At 39.7% G+C, this 19,667-nt stretch overlaps 4 protein-coding genes and 1 long non-coding RNA gene across 5 annotated transcripts; 3 read left to right on the top strand and 2 right to left on the bottom strand.

The window, feature by feature from the left end:
* On the bottom strand, positions 1–12,727 carry LOC143864065 (uncharacterized). The gene is made up of 2 exons (XR_013241067.1): positions 5,270–12,727; positions 1–812 (listed from the first exon to the last, which is right to left on the bottom strand). It is a non-coding gene; the product is annotated as an uncharacterized LOC143864065 (long non-coding RNA).
* Positions 2,922–4,680, top strand: LOC143864007 (protein LURP-one-related 11-like). The gene is made up of 3 exons (XM_077374822.1): positions 2,922–3,170; positions 3,285–3,512; positions 4,528–4,680. Exons 1-3 carry the CDS (start codon positions 2,922–2,924, stop codon positions 4,678–4,680), a joined length of 630 nt encoding a protein of 209 aa, XP_077230937.1.
* LOC143864064 (uncharacterized) lies at positions 6,080–6,980 on the top strand. The gene is made up of 2 exons (XM_077374884.1): positions 6,080–6,690; positions 6,776–6,980. The coding sequence occupies exons 1-2, from the start codon at positions 6,117–6,119 to the stop codon at positions 6,853–6,855; spliced, it is 654 nt and encodes a 217-aa protein (XP_077230999.1). The 5' UTR covers positions 6,080–6,116; the 3' UTR covers positions 6,856–6,980.
* On the top strand, positions 10,834–12,922 carry LOC143864063 (uncharacterized). Its single transcript, XM_077374883.1, has 2 exons — positions 10,834–12,337; positions 12,423–12,922. Exons 1-2 carry the CDS (start codon positions 11,764–11,766, stop codon positions 12,500–12,502), a joined length of 654 nt encoding a protein of 217 aa, XP_077230998.1. The 5' UTR covers positions 10,834–11,763; the 3' UTR covers positions 12,503–12,922.
* Positions 12,923–14,204: 1,282 nt separating this feature from the next.
* On the bottom strand, positions 14,205–17,289 carry LOC143864009 (uncharacterized protein At1g01500-like). The gene is made up of 2 exons (XM_077374825.1): positions 16,499–17,289; positions 14,205–14,678 (listed from the first exon to the last, which is right to left on the bottom strand). The coding sequence occupies exons 1-2, from the start codon at positions 17,096–17,098 to the stop codon at positions 14,490–14,492; spliced, it is 789 nt and encodes a 262-aa protein (XP_077230940.1). The 5' UTR covers positions 17,099–17,289; the 3' UTR covers positions 14,205–14,489.
* Positions 17,290–19,667: the final 2,378 nt, after the last annotated feature.

The following is a 19,667-nucleotide window of genomic DNA, read 5'->3' as shown; positions in this document are numbered from 1 at the left end:
TCAAGAATGAATTCTGTTATATTCAGGTAAGATATCTGCACATATGTTTGTATATAATGCGAAGTAAAATGCATAAGCCTTGTTTGAAGTTACGTTTTTCAAACAATCAAGAATTTTCAGCTCAAAACATCTCTCTCATTAACAAGTAAGCAGAATTGTACAACACCATGAGCAAAGCCCAAGTGCAGAATTTGGAACATGAACATTCAATCAGTAAATCTTAACTCTCACTCCAATGCCCATGAGGTATCTGCAAATACCCGCCAGGATCCATCCCTCCTCCCTTGCTTGTGTCCGGCTTAAGGAGGATTGCTGCCTCCCATGACAGATTTTATTATATCCAACCAACCCTCCCTGTCATCCTCTTCACCCAGCGGAAGATTCTCAACTTGCAAAAGTTTAGCTACCAAAGCCCTGCAGTGTCCAACAACCACATTTTTCATGGCCCTTCTATGCTCTTCACTTGATCTGTCCCTACTCCGGTACTCACAGCGGCCAAATCTACTTGAAGATTATAATCAAGTAGAACAGCTTCTCTCTCGACCTCATCTTCTAGATTGGGAGGGAGGCAAAGCGGTCCATTATTCTCAAAATCCACAATAAAGTAGCATCACAGTCATCAAGATTATAATTACCTTCTAACTCTCCCCCAAGATTCTGAACCCCTAACAAAACTTTTGAGTGTACACTTTGGTCTCTTGGAGAGCCACATATTTAGCATCAGTGTTTTATTCAGAAGGATGCACCTTATGCAATCTATAGCCATGAAATCTAAATGATGTACGCCATATTCATGACCGTCATCACCACTCCTGTGACCAAAGAACAAAACATTCACCAGGTGATTGATGTCAATCTTTAAGCATAACAACTAACCATGACAGGTTGTTATTGAACATGGACAGTATGCCAGGTAAGGCACCCGCAAGAAGCACAACACGATTAAATTTTCTTGCATACACATTATTAAATTTTGAGATAATAAGATAATAAGAAAACATTACCTTACACATGCTCGAATGTATCCAAATATAAGAACTAGGTAAACACGAGGAAGAAAGTAACAGCGAGGCTAGAATGCCAGAGGTATCAGGGACCCAAATCCTGGGATCCTGACATGCCGGAGAGCAATACTGAGACTCAAGGCGAGACAAGAGCAGGGTTAGAGTGAGTATCTTTTTGTTTTGGTGGTTAAGTTGGGGTTAGGCAAGACCCCTACCAGTCCATTAATAAAGAAAGATATTACATTCTCGTATATGGGACTCCCTTAAGAGTCGTTACAAACACTATCAGAAAGGTGGAGAGGATGATATAAGGGTACAATGTCTCTCCTTTGATGGGGCAGTTAGTCTTAGAGAAAAAATCGGAAGCCATGTTAGCTTCCCTCCATGTCCGAGTTATTTGCCAATCTTTAAATCTCGACAAAAGATCATGGATCTTCAATAGAGTGGGTTTTTTTTTTTTTGCACCATAGGCATTGACAGGAGCTCTTGATTACATTTACAGCCATCATCGAGTCTGATTCAATTCACACTTTCCCATCTGGATTGATCTTTGCAGCGAGAAGGATACCTTTGTGAATGGCTTCCAATTACAGTTCATGAATTTCTTCTGACGATTATTGATGGAAAAGAGTGCTAGAATTTTGCCGTTCGTGTCCCTAATGAGTCCTCCAATTGCTGCTTCCTGGCCATTTAAAGATTAAGCTGGAACTTTCTCTCCCTTTCCAATGTAAGATATTACAATCCACCCTCCTTAGGGCCCAGCATCCTCGCAAAGTCCTCGCTGGCACACCGTACTGCGGGAGGTTCAGCTTTGATACCATTCTGTCACGATCAACCCCACTGTGTAAATATTGTCTGCTTTTGGGTTTTCTACCCGACCCACTCCACAGGGACCGGACCCTTGGAGATGCTGAAAACACGTCAATACAAGGAGAAGGAGAGTTCACTATATGGCCCAAGAACTTTTTTACAGATGATCTCATGATCCCAACTGTCTAATCTACAGTTTTTTAAAATTGTCTAATCTACAATTTAAAGAGTGGTTAGGCTCTAACAAGGGGCCCTCAAATGAAGGATCCAGATCACTTAGCTATCATGAGGGGCTGCCACATGGGTGATTTCCAAGCAAAGAAAAAGCAATAATAAATTCCATGCTAGTTTCAGATTTTATAACATTGTCTGTGTCCGTTATATTTTGAAGCTTGATTACAGAAAGTTCCCTCACACGAGCCGACACGTTGTGCTATATATGTAGGCATAGTGGTGGGTGCTAATACGATACGCCTAATGAAAAAGTCTTAACCACAGATGAAGAAGGACTATATATGTGATTGTCTCTATACATGTAACCAGATGCTTGAGGTGTGACTATTTCTTCTGCTGCCATCACCTATTCTATTAGTTAAATAGCCAAATAATATCATAGTGTGGAATTGTTGAAGAGATAAGGCTTCATGAATTAGATAATTTTATTACTAATACATTTCCTATTTGAATAATCCAATGATAACAGCATGCTCTAAATAGTTTAATTGAGATATGAGAACAACAAAGGAGCTTCCCATCTGTTTTGGGTGTAGTTATCTAAAATAGTAAGGAAGAAGTAAGGTCAAACAAATAGGGAAAAAAAGGTTCCTAACAAGAAGCAGAACTTTCATGTGCCACTTTGTAAAATATACTATACATAATAGCCAAAACCAATGACTTAAACGTGAATTAATCAAACAAGGCCAAGGTATAAATTATCGGAAATGTTCATCCCGGTTTTGAATTATAATGAAAAGGAGGCTTGACCTCATCTGCCAAAATATAAAATAATGCATGATTATTATAGTATACATGATTAAGCTGCCTTGCCTTAACCGAGCATATAAAACTATGAGAGGACCCCTTCACAAACAACCCACTTTTTTTCTGATGGCAAAAATTCATCCTCAGGCTTTCCTTTCTTCGGCTTCGTCTTCATCCTTTTCTAACTACATTGCTCCAACAAAAGAAATTTTTACTATATGGATGAAATCACTTATTTCCAATAGCAATGGCTGCACTGTACTTGATTCCAATGGTAAGATTATTTACCGTATCGATAACTATGAGCAGAAGTACAGTGACGAAGTTTATCTCATGGATCTTAGAGGCGATGTTCTGTTCACTATACTCAGAAAGGTGAGGAAATTTAAGTTTGTGAGAGTTTTTACACTTGTACATAATACCTATGTAAAACAAACAACTAATATGGATTGGGGTCTTCTAATTCTTCTTCTAAATTTACTTGTGCAGAAGCTTAGACTGTTTGGACGTTGGGAAGGCTACAAATCCAATGGTTCCAAGATGGAACAAGTTTCTTGGTTTAAAGTTAGAAAACCTTGCAGGATTCTTAAGGGAGACTCACCTTGTCAAGTGACAGTGGGTTGGAATAAAGACCGCCCCGATTGCTATAGGATAGAAGGATTGGCAGGAAAGTCAGCATGTAAGAGAGTAGACAAGGCAGGAAGACTTGTTGCAGAGGTGAGTTTGGCATCCTCACAAAGACGCCAGACGTTCCTAACTACTTCCTCCAGAACCAACGGAAACACACACACACACACCCTTTCCGCCTAATACCGTTTCCTTTTGTTTTGGATTTTCACAACTCAGTACAACAACAACAACAACAACGGTGCATTGTCAATAAATAGCATAAAGATACAACCATCCATCCGTTTCATCCACCTCATCTTTCTCATACCTCCATTTCCATTGCAACCCTCACATTCCCTATCTTCTTCTCTCCCACTACCTCCATCATCTCTACCATCACATTACTCACTTTATATTTCTCCACCATACCATCACTCTCCTTACCTATTACGATCACTCTCTGCAATTCCTTGTCAATTCCAATTGATTCCCAACAGCCCAACAATCAAACCCATCTCATTTCACTCTCAAACCCTATTATCACTCCTTACCCTCCAAAACCCAATCACCATTGTGATCCCTTGCCACCCTATACCCATTACATTCCCTCATTCCTTCTCACCATAAGATCCGGTCACCCATCTCTTCTATTCATCTCCAATCTCCTTCTTATCTCTCTTTTCCCTCACCCACCTCATTCCATAAAAGGAGTAACAACAAAACAATACAGGTGGTCGAGATGCAAAATGAAATCATCATTTTTTTTTCATTTTGCATTTCTGAGCAAGGATGATATGTTGCTATTATAAATTATTATTCTTTTGGGGCAGTGACTAACTTATCATTCTTAATTTGGATGGAAAGTTCAACAAGTCGACTCCGGACTAAACTAAGTCAACTTGTTTCTATACTCTACCAAGTCAAAATATGATAGAGTAGACAACGTACAAAAGATGCCTCGACTCATCACAAAGAGAATGCTTTCTTTCTAAGCAGGGACACACGCGCGCGCGCACAGAGAGAGAGAGAGAGAGAGAGAGAGATTTTGCTCAAAGTTTTTCTTTTCTAGCTTTTCATTGTTTGCTACCAAGCTGCACTTTTTAATTATCTCATTTCTTGATAGATAAGCTTCTCAAAGGCGTTGCTCCTCGAGGTCAAGCTTGGAATACAATGCATTGAGGAATTTGAGATTCAACATGGTCCCCATCGAGGACAATTTTTGAGCTTACAAGTACAACACATCTTACATGGATGCATTCAGCATAACTATCGCTGACTACTTTGATGATGACAATGACATAGCATATTGTGAGAATAGCATATTTCATTTTCTAAATATCTTTAAGTTTGGGGGAATTTTAAAAGAGGTCGCAGAGCCTTATTTTGTTAAGAGAATTTGTGAGGGGTGAAGTATGTGTGTGTCAGTGTGTCGAGTTGAGGTTAACACTCCAAAAAAAAAAAAAGAGAGATGGAAGAAAGAAGAAGAAGAGAGCATTTCTGTCATATGATCCAGTGGCAATAATGTAAATTATTAAGGTTGTATTGACAATGACAAAACACAAGTCTTTTGATGACCTCATCTTCCTCTTGGTGGAGTTAAGGTAAACTGAAGCATAGGATCCGTTACTTCCTTTCGAAAATTTTTGAAAATGAAAATGGAAATCAGATTCACTAGGAAAACAAATACCTTAGATGCAAATCTCCAAGTAAAATAGAGGTAAACCCAGTTTCAAAACTGCAATCAATGGGCAATAGCAAAGAAATTGCACTCACAGATCATGTAGAAGAAGAATGAGAAAATCAGAAAGAGGATAGAAACAAATGTAAAGCAAGAAATTAGAGGAAATAGGTTAGGAAATTGTTACCTGCCTCCTCTGCGAGTATCCCTCTTTCGGCTCAAACCGAGGAGATTTTCTTCTATAAACCCAAGCCCTAAAATTAACTCATTCTTTCTCTATTTTTCTTTCTTTCTACAAATGAGGTGGGTGACGGAAAATTGAGATAAGAAGGAGATTGGAGATGAATAGAAGAGATGGGTGACCGGATCTTATGGTGAGAAGGAATGAGGGAATGTAATGGGTATAGGGTGGCAAGGGATCACAATGGTGATTGGGTTTTGGAGGGTAAGGAGTGATAATAGGGTTTGAGAGTGAAATGAGATGGGTTTGATTGTTGGGCTGTTGGGAATCAATTGGAATTGACAAGGAATTGCAGAGAGTGATCGTAATAGGTAAGGAGAGTGATGGTATGGTGGAGAAATATAAAGTGAGTAATGTGATGGTAGAGATGATGGAGGTAGTGGGAGAGAAGAAGATAGGGAATGTGAGGGTTGCAATGGAAATGGAGGTATGAGAAAGATGAGGTGGATGAAACGGATGGATGGTTGTATCTTTATGCTATTTATTGACAATGCACCGTTGTTGTTGTTGTTGTTGTACTGAGTTGTGAAAATCCAAAACAAAAGGAAACGGCATTAGGCGGAAAGGGTGTGTGTGTGTGTGTTTCTGTTGGTTCTGGAGGAAGTAGTTAGGAACGTCTGGTGTCTTTGTGAGGACGCCAAACTGACCGTATCCACCGCTTTCGCTCTGTATTAAATAGTAATAAATGAATCAAGGGGAGTGAGTGAAGGAATAGGAAAGAGACAGGCCCGGCATTCCCTCCCTCCCTCCCTCCCCAAACTCCACACAGACGGCTGGCCCACCGGCCGTCTTAATGCGCTCTTTCCTCCTAGGGAGAAGCAGAATCAGGGAGAGGATGAAGAACGTCAAAGTGAGAGAGCCCTCTTCTTCTTCGAATGCCGCTGAGGATGAGTCTTCACCGGACGCGTTGCGACGCCCGGTATTGGCACCATCAAAGAACCGGAAGGTTCTGTCGAAGCAGCTATCGATGAGGGAGACGTCGCGAGATGCCGCATGGGAGAAGCAGCGGAGGCATCAGATCCTGAGGAAGCATTCCAAGAGCACGGGGTTGAGGAGCCTCACGGATGAGGACCTCCACGAGCTCAAGGGCAGCATTGAATTAGGCTTTGGATTCAATGAGGAGGACGGCCAGCGCCTCTGTCGTACTTTGCCCGCCCTCGACCTTTATTTCGCTGTCAATCGCCAACTCTCTGACTCTAAGCTCCGATTTTCTCCGAGCCCGGTCTCTACCCCGATACTAGGAGGAGCTAGTACTGCTACAAGTGGTGGAGCCTCCTTTTCCTCCTCCTCCTCCTCCTCCTTTGTGGACCAGTTGGATAGCCCCAACAGCCCTCATCAGACAGAATCCTGGAAAATCTGCTGCCCAGGTAACATAACTAAATCCTCATAAAAGTAGAGTCAAATGAGGTTTTATGTGATGCTCACGATTGGTTTGGGTTTGAATGTCCACAGGAGATAATCCTCAGCATGTGAAGACGAGATTAAAGCATTGGGCACAAGCAGTTGCTTGCTCTGTGAGGCTAAGTTGTTGAAGGGAATGGATGTACATACTTGGTCCACTCATGCTTAATGCCAAATCTTGCTACCAGGATAGCATGGCAACATGATGTAACGTCAATTACGTATGAAAAATATTGAGACATCAACACACAACAGAGAGAGAGAGACAGAAACAGACACAGACACAGAGAGATGTAAACATCATCCTAGCCATGCATATATAAGGCAAAATGGGTACCATTTTTTAGGATTTAAACCAATGAACACAATATTTAACACTATTTAACACTTCATTCCCTTTAAAATTTGATGATGACTAGCTTATATGTGCTCTCTTCACTTTCTTCTATTGCGCCATTCCTGTCTTTCTCACTCTCTTGTGCTTATATGCTAACGAATGTGTATGTCATTTATTTTATTTTTGTAAAATTATCACAGGAAATGCATTAGCCTTTTATGGAATGACCAATGCCAATTAATTACCATAGTTGATACCAAAATTTACGCCATGATTTGATTGCAGGATTTTTCTTGAAAAGTTCGGAAAGGAGAAATATTTCTAAAATTTCCTACTTGTTCTGCACAAGAAAAAGATAAGCGGAATGAACCCTAATCAATTTAAATTTAGAGGGACCTTAAATTTAGGGATTTTTGCTGATTAGTCCCTACGTGGCAAAATAATTGCTTATTAGTCCTTAAGAAAATCATATTATCCTAGCAGTCCTACTTTTAGAAAATATTTGTTAAAAGGTCCCTAGAACTCACCTACATCAATTTTCTCCGTTAGAAATTCTAAAATGGCAAATTTACCCACCCAACCCTATTAATTCGTTTTAGCGTATTTTGATTTCTCTTCCAATATTTTCTGTCAAAAATCTTGTAAAATCCTTCAAAGTTGTTAACATTTTAGCGTATTTTGGTTTGCTACTAGTGTTGATCTTTATGTTGGTGTTGTTGCTCACGCTCCCTGCATCACATACCGTCTTCATCCCCGCTTCTGGCCTGTCCCTGCTTCCAGGGACCATGACATAGAGACAAATGCAAATAATCATGAACTTATTCGACACAAAACGATAGTAAAGGCATTTCTCCGAGTAATTTGTTAGAAACCCAAAGCTCTTTACTACTTTGTCAAATTTCTGATGTCACAATTTAGGTGCTTGATTAAGACCATAATAAACTTTGTATAATCACATGCAAATATCTACTTACAGCCCATAGTCCTAGCCCCTTTTGGCAAATTGACTAGCTGTCAAGTTAGATTTTCTAACAGAGAGCTCATTTCATCATGAATGGCTTCTGCCCACAATATAGAGTCCCTAGATCTCATCACGTCCTGATAGGATGATAGATCATTCTCCAATTGGCAGGTCACAAAGTCCTCACCAAATTTTTGGGTACTCTATCACATGGAGGAGCATATAGAGATTTAGGATGTAATTTGCAGTCAAAGCTGCCTCTCCCCAAATGCAACTAGGCATGCCAGCTGACATTAACATGGAGTTTAACATTGAAGTTAACGTCCTGTTCTTACACTCAGCTATGCCAATTGATTGAGGCGAGAGAGGAGCAGTAGTTTCAAGGATTACGCCCTGAGAGGCACAGAATTCCTTGAACCCTGTCAATGTGTATCTTCTCCTTCTCTATCACCCCTAGCTCTCACACTTGTCAAATGTAATTGACATATATAATGGTATCTTATGAGTATTAGTAAGTTAGACCATTTTCTGATAGTGCACATGTCTCAATCGGTTGTGTAACAACTTAGGAGCAATTCGCGGTGAACTAGCCTAACTAACAGTCTCATTATCTAAACTCAAATCAAACATACCATCTATCAAATATGCACAATCAAAATAGTATGAGTTAACAATCAAAGTTACTCTACCACACATAAATGAAGTACATATGCCAGTATAGTTTAAAAACATAGTCTAAAAGACTAATAGAACTTAAATTCTTTTGAAGAGCAAGAACTACTTTAACAATTTTTAAAGTTAGTATTTGTCCTGAAGAAAGGACTAAGTTCGCAGTACCAGCGTGAGGCACCTCTACCTCTGCTCCACTGGCCACTCTAACGGTCTCTTTCGCGGCAACAACATCAACTAGTAGTTTTTTGGAGTTGCAAACATGACAAGTGGCTCCTGTATCTAACCATCAATCTGAAGAAGTACTGGCCTTACTGTTACCCAACATAGCAACAAAACTCTTAGGCTCAGTCTTACCCACCATCATATGAGCTTCCTTTTGTGGTGTGTCAGATTTAGCCTTCTTAGGGTGTTTACACTCTGCAGCAAAGTGATCACATTTCCCACAGTTGTGGTACTTGCCCTTCTTTTTCTGAAAGATAGGCTTTTTGGCCTCCAACTTGGGATGTTCACTTTTAGGTGACTTGGATTTCCAAGGAAATTTCTTGGGATATATTACCGCGTTAGCAGCAGACTTTTGATGTCTAACCATCTCCAAGTTATTCCTAGCTCGATTCTCATCTTCGATTCAAATGAATCGTTTGAGATCATCCAGTCCCACTTGCACATTTTTCGATACATTTCAGTTTTAAAAGAGTGTCATGCAAATGGTAACGTATATATAATTGCACCCACAAGAAATGAGCCGTTTTTTTTTCATTATGCAACTTAGATCTCAAATTCTCTAGATCAGTTACTTGAGGAGTGATTTCCTTGTCCTCTTGAAACTTGAAATCCATGAATTTGTCCACAAGATGGGTCTCGGACAATTCCTCCTTCTTCTTGAATTGAGCATCTAAGTTGTCACATATGTCTTTAGCAGTGTTATATTTACTATAGGTTTCTGCAAGACGGTCTGAAAGACAATTTAACAAGTAGTCTTTGTAGAAATCCTCATCTTTAAGCCATTGAGATTCATCAACTTCTTCATCCATCTCAGCAAAGGTACTTAAAACGGTGTAAAAATAATTCATATATTTTAGACAGAATTGAGTCTTTCGCTTCCATGGAATTAAACTCAGATCCACCAAAGGATTGAAGTTGGACAATCTCAAAGGGAACTGCAGTCTGTTCCATTTTAGTCTAATTTACCAAAATAAAATATGGAAAGAGTGCACCTGATTTGCGAAACGCGGTAACTAGATAAGAATAACTAAGTCGCGAACCAAATCCAAACGCAAATCCGAGATATCCAAGATGGGACCCAACAGCAAGAGATAACCACCAAGGGAATATTCGAGGCAAGGACAAACCAGCCAAAACGAATACCCAAACCCATTGATAATTAGGATTTACAGGGGGTGAACCATTAACAAAGAACCAAATCCCGAAAGCCGAATTGCGAAAAACCAATCCAAGTCGAATTCGACGAGCTCCAAGAACCGAATCAAAGAGAGTCGGCAATACCGTTCTGCCCAAGAGGGTTTCAACAAAAATTTCGATCCAAAGCCACGGATGAAATTCGACTAAAAACCCCACACAAAGTTCCACCCAGCGTCACCGGATTGGGGTTAGAAATTACGCCCTAAAAACGAAGTTTGGAGGAAGAAATCCCACTGTCAAATTGGTTCGTGTGTGGGAAGAAACCCACGTCCAAACTGCCACGCGCAAAACAATTGAAGAAACCCACAGCTGACGATGGAATAAACCCACGGCCAAAAAAATCTCCTTGTTCGATTGAGCGAAACCCTCACCCAAAGGAATTTCTGTGGGAGAATAAACCCACTTTCACAAATAGCTTCTTGGCTTTCTTCTATTGATTTCCACAAATAAAACTGCCCGAGTTAGACTCTCCTCAACAAAGAATTGTTGACCCAAAAATCAAATTTCTCAATGGACATTGTCCAAATTGTAATCGACCAAAAGAGAGGCAAACAGAAATTCAAAAGAATCAAATCAACTTCTGTGGGAAAGGAACCCATTCCCATTCGAGTTCTGTGGGAGTGAAACCCACTTCCAAATTGTTTCTGAGTAGGAATAAATCCAAGCCCAAATTTGAAGAACAACCACCAAGAAGGATTCGTTTCCTTCAAGAATTCCAACGGGGAGAGAGATATCAACCCCAAAACGATTTGTTTAAGTGAGTCAAAACCCACGCCTAAATATATTTGTGTCGGAATAAACCCACGGCCATATAGGAATTTGATCAGTTCCTTATTTCACTGCTTGATTCCAACGGTGGATGGAGTTCCAAAAACCTTGAGTTGCAACAGAACCTAGAAGAACGACGATATTGGATTCTTCTTTGCACAATGGCCACAAAATTAACGATGGAGAGACAATTTCGATGGAAACAGACCCACGCCCAAACCAGTTTTTATGTTGATCCCATCCAGACGAAAATCGAAATTTAGAGAAAGAGGCAGACGAGATTGTGGGTATACGAGTTGGGTTAGAGAGAAAACCCTAGCTAGAAAACCAAAGAAAGAGAGAGGCTAGGTTCCAATTGGGGTTTTCCTGATTAGCATGGTGGAGAAATATAAAGTAATCGGAACAGGTAAGGAGAGTGATGGTACGGTACGGTGGAGAAATATAAAGTGAGTAATGTGATGGTAGAGATGATAGAGGTAGTGGGAGAGAAGAAGATAGGGAATGTGAGGGTTGCAATGGAAATGGAGGAATGAGAAAGATGAGGTGGATGAAACGGATGGATGGTTGTATCTTTATGCTATTTATTGACAATGCACCGTTGTTGTTGTTGTACTGAGTTGTTAAAATCCAAAACAAAAGGAAACGGCATTAGGCGGAAAGGGTGTGTGTGTTTCCGTTGGTTCTGGAGGAAGTAGTTAGGAACGTCTGGTGTCTCTGTGAGGATGCCAAACTGACCGTATCCACCGCTTTCGCTCTGTATTAAATAGTAATAAATGAATCAAGGGGAGTGAGTGAAGGAAAAGGAAAGAGACAGGCCCGGCATTCCCCTCCCTCCCTCCCTCCCCAAACTCCACACAGACGGCTGGTCCACCGGCCGTCTTAATGCGCTCTTTCCTCCTAGGGAGAAGCAGAATCAGGGAGAGGATGAAGAACGTCAAAGTGAGAGAGCCCTCTTCTTCTTCGAATGCCGCTGAGGATGAGTCTTCACCGGACGAGTTGCGACGCCTGGTATTGGCACCATCAAAGAACCGGAAGGTTCTGTCGAAGCAGCTATCGATGAGGGAGACGTCGCGAGATGCCGCATGGGAGAAGCAGCGGAGGCATCAGATCCTGAGGAAGCATTCCAAGAGCACGGGGTTGAGGAGCCTCACGGATGAGGACCTCCACGAGCTCAAGGGCAGCATTGAATTAGGCTTTGGATTCAATGAGGAGGACGGCCAGCGCCTCTGTCGTACTTTGCCCGCCCTCGACCTTTATTTCGCTGTCAATCGCCAACTCTCTGACTCTAAGCTCCGATTTTCTCCGAGCCCGGTCTCTACCCCGATACTAGGAGGAGCTAGTACTGCTACAAGTGGTGGAGCCTCCTTTTCCTCCTCCTCCTCCTCCTCCTTTGTGGACCAGTTGGATAGCCCCAACAGCCCTCATCAGACAGAATCCTGGAAAATCTGCTGCCCAGGTAACATAACTAAATCCTCATAAAAGTAGAGTCAAATGAGGTTTTAAGTGATGCTCACGATTGGTTTGGGTTTGAATGTCCACAGGAGATAATCCTCAGCATGTGAAGACGAGATTAAAGCATTGGGCACAAGCAGTTGCTTGCTCTGTGAGGCTAAGTTGTTGAAGGGAATGGATGTACATACTTGGTCCACTCATGCTTAATGCCAAATCTTGCCACCAGGATAGCATGGCAACATGATGTAACGTCAATTACGTATGAAAAATATTGAGACATCAACACACAACAGAGAGAGAGACAGACACAGACACAGACACAGAGAGATGTAAACATCATCCTAGCCATGCATATATAAGGCAAAATGGGTTCCATTTTTTAGGATTTAAACCAATGAACACAATATTTAACACTTCATTCCCTTTAAAATTTGATGATGACTAGCTTATATGTGCTCTCTTCACTTTCTTCTATTGCGCCATTCCTGTCTTTCTCACTCTCTTGTGCTTATATATGCTAACGAATGTGTATGTCATTTATTTTATTTTTGTAAAATTATCACAGGAAATGCATTAGCCTTTTATGGAATGACCAATGCCAATTAATTACCATAGTTGATACCAAAATTTACGCCATGTTTTGATTGCAGGATTTTCTTGAAAAGTTTGGAAAGGAGAAATATTTCTAAAATTTCCTACTTGTTCTGCACAAGAAAAAGATAAGCGGAATGAACCCTAATCAATTTAAATTTAGAGGGACCTTAAATTTAGGGATTTTTGCTGATTAGTCCCTATGTGGCAAAATAATTGCTTATTAGTCCTTAAGAAAATCATATTATCCTAGCAGTCCTACTTTTAGAAAATATTTGTTAAAAGGTCCCTAGAACTCACCTACATCAATTTTCTCTGTTAGAAATTCTAAAATGGCAAATTTACTCACCCAACCCTATTAATTCGTTTTAGCGTATTTTGATTTCTCTTCCAATATTTTCTGTCAAAAATCTTGTAAAATCCTTCAAAGTTGTTAACATTTTAGCGTATTTTGGTTTGCTACTAGTGTTGATCTTTATGTTGGTGTTGTTGCTCACGCTCCCTGCATCACATACCGTCTTCATCCCCGCTTCTGGCCTGTCCCTGCTTCCAGGGACCATGACATAGAGACAAAATGCACTCCTATTTAATTAAAATTTCCTTTTTCACGTGGGCCATATTATGGTCGTGCATTTTACTTAGGGAAGTGATATATTCGCCCCCTTTTCTTTCCCGGGCCACCTCACTCTATTGTATTTAGACTGCTCTTTTTAGTTTTTTGCGAGCAACTCATTTTACAAAGATAATTGCGAATAGCCAACAAGAGAAGTTTAATAAATGGAGTTCTGATATCAAACCAAGGGGCTACGAATAATAGCAAGATGTTCTCGTAGATTATAAATCAGTACTTCTGTGCATGGTTTTAAATTTCGACCGAAAATTTCGGATTTCGGTCCGAAACTGAAACGTTCGAATACCGAAATAGCCGAAATTTACAAAATTTCGTAAATTTCAGTTATTTCGGTGAAATTTGTTATAAAATATTAATTTTTTTACTCCTTTACAGAGTTTCAATTGAAATCACCGAAATTTTGAACCAAAAATCCTCCATTTTGAGGGCTTGTACCAAATTTTGGCTGAAATTTCGGCTTCGGATAAGTCCTAAATTTTAGCCGAACCCGAAATTTAAAACCATGCTTCTGTGTTATAGCATGAGAACCATTGTGATTGAGCATACCCTTATGGCATCAACCAGTCATCCAAAGGCTGCCCTCAAGCTATTGCAAGATTCACGTCATGGAGAAACAATAAATAACCTTAGCCTCAAGAAGTTGTTTAGATTCATGGAGAAACACTTTCCTACGTAAGAGTAGTTTTTTATGCATATCCTATTTATAAGGCCATTCCCCAATTTCTAAGCTCTCCCCCATCGAACTAGAAACTTATCAACCAAACTAATCAGAAAGTTTAGGCAATATTTCTCTTATTTCACTACAAATATTCGCAATCTCCGATCTATTTCAATCAGAAAGTTTATGTTATGGCACGAGATGGGCAGGTGCATGGGAGTTAGAGAAACATCCTAAAAGCTCTTCTAGTGGCTTGATAAGTTCTGATAACTAACCCTAATCTAATCCCAATCCAACTCCCAGGCACATCCCTAGACCTAGACCCATTCCTACTCTAACCCCTGCATTGAACCATGGCAGCTCTCCTTCATCCTCTTCAACAGACATCTCTTCATGTCCTTTATATTGGACATTATTACATCCATCTTCAAACTCTTTCATCAGTTTCTCTTCTGTTTCTAATCCCTGCATACGTTAAGAAAAAGAAAAGGTTTAATATTTGGCAAATACCTTGCAATTTGATGTGGTTGAATGTGTTACTGAATTTAAAACCATGAGCAATTATTGTGAGCTAATCAAATGACACCGCATATTTTTATTATGTTAGAACGGGCGACATTATAATAAACTTCAATTTTCTACAGGGAACTTGTCAGGCACCCATAAAATTAGGCAATTCTACTATTCTAGGCATGGAATTGGTCCTAAAAGAGGGAAAAAAATGAAAATACATATAAAATTGGACAAATTTGACATGTTGGAAAGTGCCTATATTACGAGTGGCATACATGTCAAACAAGAGTAGAAAGAATTAGCTCGCAAATTAACAACACTACAACGAAGCTTCTCATTTTTCCTGACATCAACAATTTCTCATGATATGAAGTAGGGATTTTTGCTGATTAATCACTACATGGCAAAATAATTGCTTAATAATCCCTAAGAAAAGCATATTATCCAAGCAGTCATACTTCTAGAAAATAATTGCTAAAATGTCCCTAAAACTAACACACGTCAGTTTTCTCCGTTAAAAATTTTAAAATGGCAAATTTACCCTAACCCCATTAATCGGTTTTAGCCTATTTTGATTTCCCTTCCAACATTTTTTGGAAATAAATTAGGAAATCGGCAAAGATAGGATCTCTTCCAATATTTTCGACAAAAATCCGTCAACAAAAAATTAATTGGCATATGTTAGTTGGAATTATCTTTTTTTGGTGTAAAAAAAGTAAAAAATTTTAGGAATATTTTTTCCTTTCAAACATTTCTAGATAATTCCTATCTTGGTTGTAGGAATTTTTTTTCATTAATGATTTAAGAGGGGAATTATGTCTGGTTAATTTAGAGGGATAACATCATAAACCCTAAGGTAAAGTAACAATTCGCTAAAACATTAACAACTTCGTATGATTTTACAAGATTTTTGTCGTAAATATTGGAAGAGATATTATTTTCTCCTACTTCCTAATTTATTTCCAAAAATATGGGAAAGAAAGTCAAAATAGGCTAAAACCGATTAAAAGAGTTGGGGTAAAACTGCCATTTAAAAATTTTAAATGGAGAAAATTGGCATATGTTAGTTTTAGGGACCTTTTAGCAATTATTTTTCAAACGATAGGACTGCTCGGAAAATATGCTTTTCTTAGGGATCATTAAGCAATTATTTTGCCATGTAGGGACTAATCAGCAAAAATGCCTATGAAGTATGAGACACTTATCTTACATATTTCATAGCTATTTCTATGATTAGAATGGAAGTAAACAGCAATATCGTAAGCTACAATTTTTGTAAGAATTTCATGAAAATGGCAAAGTATCAAGAAATAGCTTATGGGTATTGGAAATTTTTGCTCAAAATGGAGTGCTGGGGTTCATATGGTATAGTTTCCTGAAGTAGAAGAAACAGTCTGTGGGAATTGGAAATAAACCGAGAAATGAAAACTCTGTTACACAAATAGAAAAATAAGAGAAAGAAAATGCCAAAATTAAGCCGACAAAATAGAAACCCCGGAATAAGAAAATAAGTTTGATGGCATCAAACAGCTTACTGAACCAAGGAAAAGGGGGCCTTGAAATCTTCAAAATAAAACTATCATCTAACCTTAGATTATGTTATTCCACTAGCAAATTGTTGGAGAATATGAAAATAGCCACAAAATAAAAATCTAAAAACAGGAAAAAGAAAACATGCAAATGTTCACATGGATAGATTCAGAAATGACAAATGCTAAAAAAAAAAAAAAAAAAGTCCATAAAACTACATAAAGCAAAGATAATCTTCTGACCTTGGAATTATAGTTGATTATTTCATCTCCTTCAGGAATGCAACCCAACCCTTTCCTTCTCTTCTTCAATTCAACCACTCCATTCAAAATAACAGGCTTTCCTGAATTGCCAGCAAAATAAACATCCACTAGTCCTCCGCCTTTAATCTCTGTCATCTCACCTTCCTCGCATTCCATCAACCACATACAGCCATCAGCAGAACCATTAAACATATCCCCCTTTCTAATTAAAGCCCCTGTAACAAGAACAGAGGATCCCTGGATATGAATCTCAAAAGGAAGAAGTGGGCCACTGAACTTGATCATATCTGTGTTCACATATATAGATTCAGAAATCAATCCATCTGCTCTGTGCCTGTTTAAAGTTCTTGAGATTTTCATAGATGGGTCGATCTTCAAACCGTTAATCTGTAAACAGGTCTTGAGATCCCTTGACGGGAAGACGATCTTCATGCTGTTCTGCATATCTGAGGTGCTGACAATTCTTAGGTATGTGACCCTGATTTCAAACTCATCTACGGACATTTTATGAGACTTGTAATGACCCATGAAATTGTAGTTGAATTTTAAAGGGTCTGAGATTTGATTGGCAACTTCCATTGCTAGTATTTCAAAGATTCAAGCACAGCAACTCCAAGACAAGTTTAGAAAATACGTACTCTAAAACAAAGATTGTTTAGACAGGTAAGGTCTAGACTATGAAGAAAAAAAAAAAAGAGGAAGGTGAGGGCCTAGAGCAAGGGTTAGCAGGATCACTAAAATATACTAAAAATAGAAGGCTTGATATGTAAACAGAGGTTATGTTTTTCGAAATGGCATTTGGAGTGGGGCGAGGCCACCTAAAAATCCCACTCCTTTTTTTTTTGGGGGGGGGGGAGAGGATTTTTTCACCCCGCTGTAGGATGGATTCACCCCCCTGGTACGTGATTTTGACGTCAAAAAGCGTTAAAGTCTGCCCAGAATTTACCTACAAGGGAGTGTACCATCCTACAGGGGTGAAAAAAATCACATTCCTTTTTTTGGCCTTTTTCTTTTCCCACTACTATCCGTTACAAAAGCACGAAAGCACGAGGTACGCCGGGTAGAGCCAAGACAAATAGACTGTCCACCCAAGAAGATCCAAAACGTATAATTATAAAGTTATTTAAAAAAAAACTATTGTTAGGGGTAAAATCGGTACATCCGGCACCGAACCTCAAACCCCTTCTCCATTACTCAACTTGGTCGACACAATCCTTACAACAACGCTCGGTAATGAACTTTGATTAGACCTCCTTGATACTTCTCCCTTGGACGGTACCGAGCTACACAGGGAGCTAAACGCAATCGCGGAGATCTCGCCCCCTAAACGGGAAATTCGGACTGCCGATACGCGTAAGGCGCGACTTTCGAATTTGAAACATCCCGCCTAAATCTCCATCCTTGATATTCGCTCGTAACCATCGGAAACCGCATCTCCACGTGTTTATTCGCCAGCTATCAAAGATATGATTGATGTTTCCATATGTCTCCACGATCTGATTCTCCCACCATCACGCCTCACGTAGGCGAAATCAAAGGCACGATTGATATCTCCAAGATCGTGGATCTCCATCCCTATAAAAAGGAGACTTCGCACTCAAGCAAGGGGATCGAAAAAGCGACTCGACCTCTCTTCTTCTCGGGTCTGGTAACCTGATTAAGCTCTCTCCCATTCCCCGTCCATCGTCTGTGATTGCCCGTTTCTGACTTGAATGTCGAAGTGGCCGTCCGGAGCCACAACTTCGGACCCGCTAACGCTTTTTCTGTGATCACAGGATTATAATTTCTGCGAAGCTAGTTCGTGCAGTCAGATTTTGAGCGTCATCAACTATCATAATTTTTTAGAGTAATGCAAACCCAAGAAAACCAATAGGAAGTTGCAAAGCTGTAATACACCACAATATTACAATTAACAACCAACAAATAATTTCTCTAATGCTTAAACCGGTCTGAACTCCGGCCATCCATGTGGGGCCACTTGATTGGCTAGATCTTATTGTCCCCAAATGTAAACTGCACGAAAATCTGTTTGGCCACCCCTCTAGAGTTCATAAATATGACTAGTGTTTTTACACTACAAGTGGGGTGGCTCCGGGAAGAAAAGGGGAGTTCCCAATTTAAAAAAGGAAAAGAGAAACATAAGGATATCCGGATTGTTGGGAAAAGGAGAATCCTCGGTATTTGAAATCTGCAGACTCCATCCTCATGGCCTCATCTATATCTCATCATGGTGGTTCCCCAGTTGAGCACAAATACAAAAGAGAAAAGTACAGAATGCAGGTGCAACTTTCGAGAAATTACAGATTTTGCGTACTTTTTAAAACAAGCATCAAACACAGGTGATTCTTTAAAAATGGGTGGTAAAAAGACCCCAATACCCTTCTGACATCAACATAAACGTCCTTCAGCTTCCTTTTTCATTACTGCCCATTAAATTGGCGCGTTTCACAAGGCTTCTTTTGGTTTGTCTGAATGTGTATTTGAACCGACATAACCTTAGGTTCATTTCTATCTTGGCCGTCGGAAATAACTAGAGACGAATGAATGCCTTACACGTGTTAAAAAAATTTTGGAACGCTGGCACCTCTGTACATAGCTTGTTTGGTTTGGATTTGAAATTTTACTTTGAACCCAGAGTCCCTTGGATTCGTTTAAATCTTGGTCGTCGCCAATATGCATAGACGGTCGGATCCACGACATGTAGACATCAATATGGAACGGTGGCGTCTTCTAACAATACCGCCATGAATGTAGAAAAGCCCCTTTACTGCCCTAAGTTTAATCTTCCACAGATTTCTTACTATGGCTTTCCATCACCTTAGAAACCATTTCAACCAAGTCCCTCATCGATGCTTCTAATTTTTCTATTCTTTCTTCCATCTTCGATTTGTCCTGAGTCCTTTTTGTCATACCAAGATCGAACTTCGCTCTGATACCAAATGATAGGTACCTAGAAGTAGAAAAGATAGAGAAGAGAAGTGGTTCGTTTGGGAGAACCAGTCCCTCGTACAAGAGCACGAAAATAGCAACTAAAACCTTCTATTATTTAATAAAAGTTGGAGGATATGTAAGAATACAAAGACCACAATAGCCAGGACTCTGCTAGCACAGCATAAAAGATAAATATGATAACACTAAATAAGCAACA

The sequence above is a fragment of the Tasmannia lanceolata genome, unplaced genomic scaffold (assembly GCF_043159265.1).
Source record: "Tasmannia lanceolata isolate RefF3 unplaced genomic scaffold, GAP_Taslan_0.1 ptg000044l, whole genome shotgun sequence".
NCBI lineage: Eukaryota > Viridiplantae > Streptophyta > Magnoliopsida > Canellales > Winteraceae > Tasmannia > Tasmannia lanceolata.
Note: the sequence above shows the minus strand (reverse complement) of the source record. Positions and strands in the feature narration are given on the sequence as shown.

Coding starts and splice junctions, on each gene's coding strand:
- LOC143864009 (XM_077374825.1), bottom strand. CDS start 17,098: ATGGAAGTTGCCAATCAAATCTCAGACCCTTTAAAATTCAACTACAAT. Junction 14,679..16,498: donor TAATCAACTATAATTCCAAG/GTCAGAAGATTA, acceptor TAACGTATGCAG/GGATTAGAAACAGAAGAGAA.
- LOC143864007 (XM_077374822.1), top strand. CDS start 2,922: ATGGCAAAAATTCATCCTCAGGCTTTCCTTTCTTCGGCTTCGTCTTCA. Junction 3,171..3,284: donor TGTTCACTATACTCAGAAAG/GTGAGGAAATTT, acceptor TTACTTGTGCAG/AAGCTTAGACTGTTTGGACG. Junction 3,513..4,527: donor CAGGAAGACTTGTTGCAGAG/GTGAGTTTGGCA, acceptor ATTTCTTGATAG/ATAAGCTTCTCAAAGGCGTT.
- LOC143864064 (XM_077374884.1), top strand. CDS start 6,117: ATGCGCTCTTTCCTCCTAGGGAGAAGCAGAATCAGGGAGAGGATGAAG. Junction 6,691..6,775: donor CTGGAAAATCTGCTGCCCAG/GTAACATAACTA, acceptor GAATGTCCACAG/GAGATAATCCTCAGCATGTG.
- LOC143864063 (XM_077374883.1), top strand. CDS start 11,764: ATGCGCTCTTTCCTCCTAGGGAGAAGCAGAATCAGGGAGAGGATGAAG. Junction 12,338..12,422: donor CTGGAAAATCTGCTGCCCAG/GTAACATAACTA, acceptor GAATGTCCACAG/GAGATAATCCTCAGCATGTG.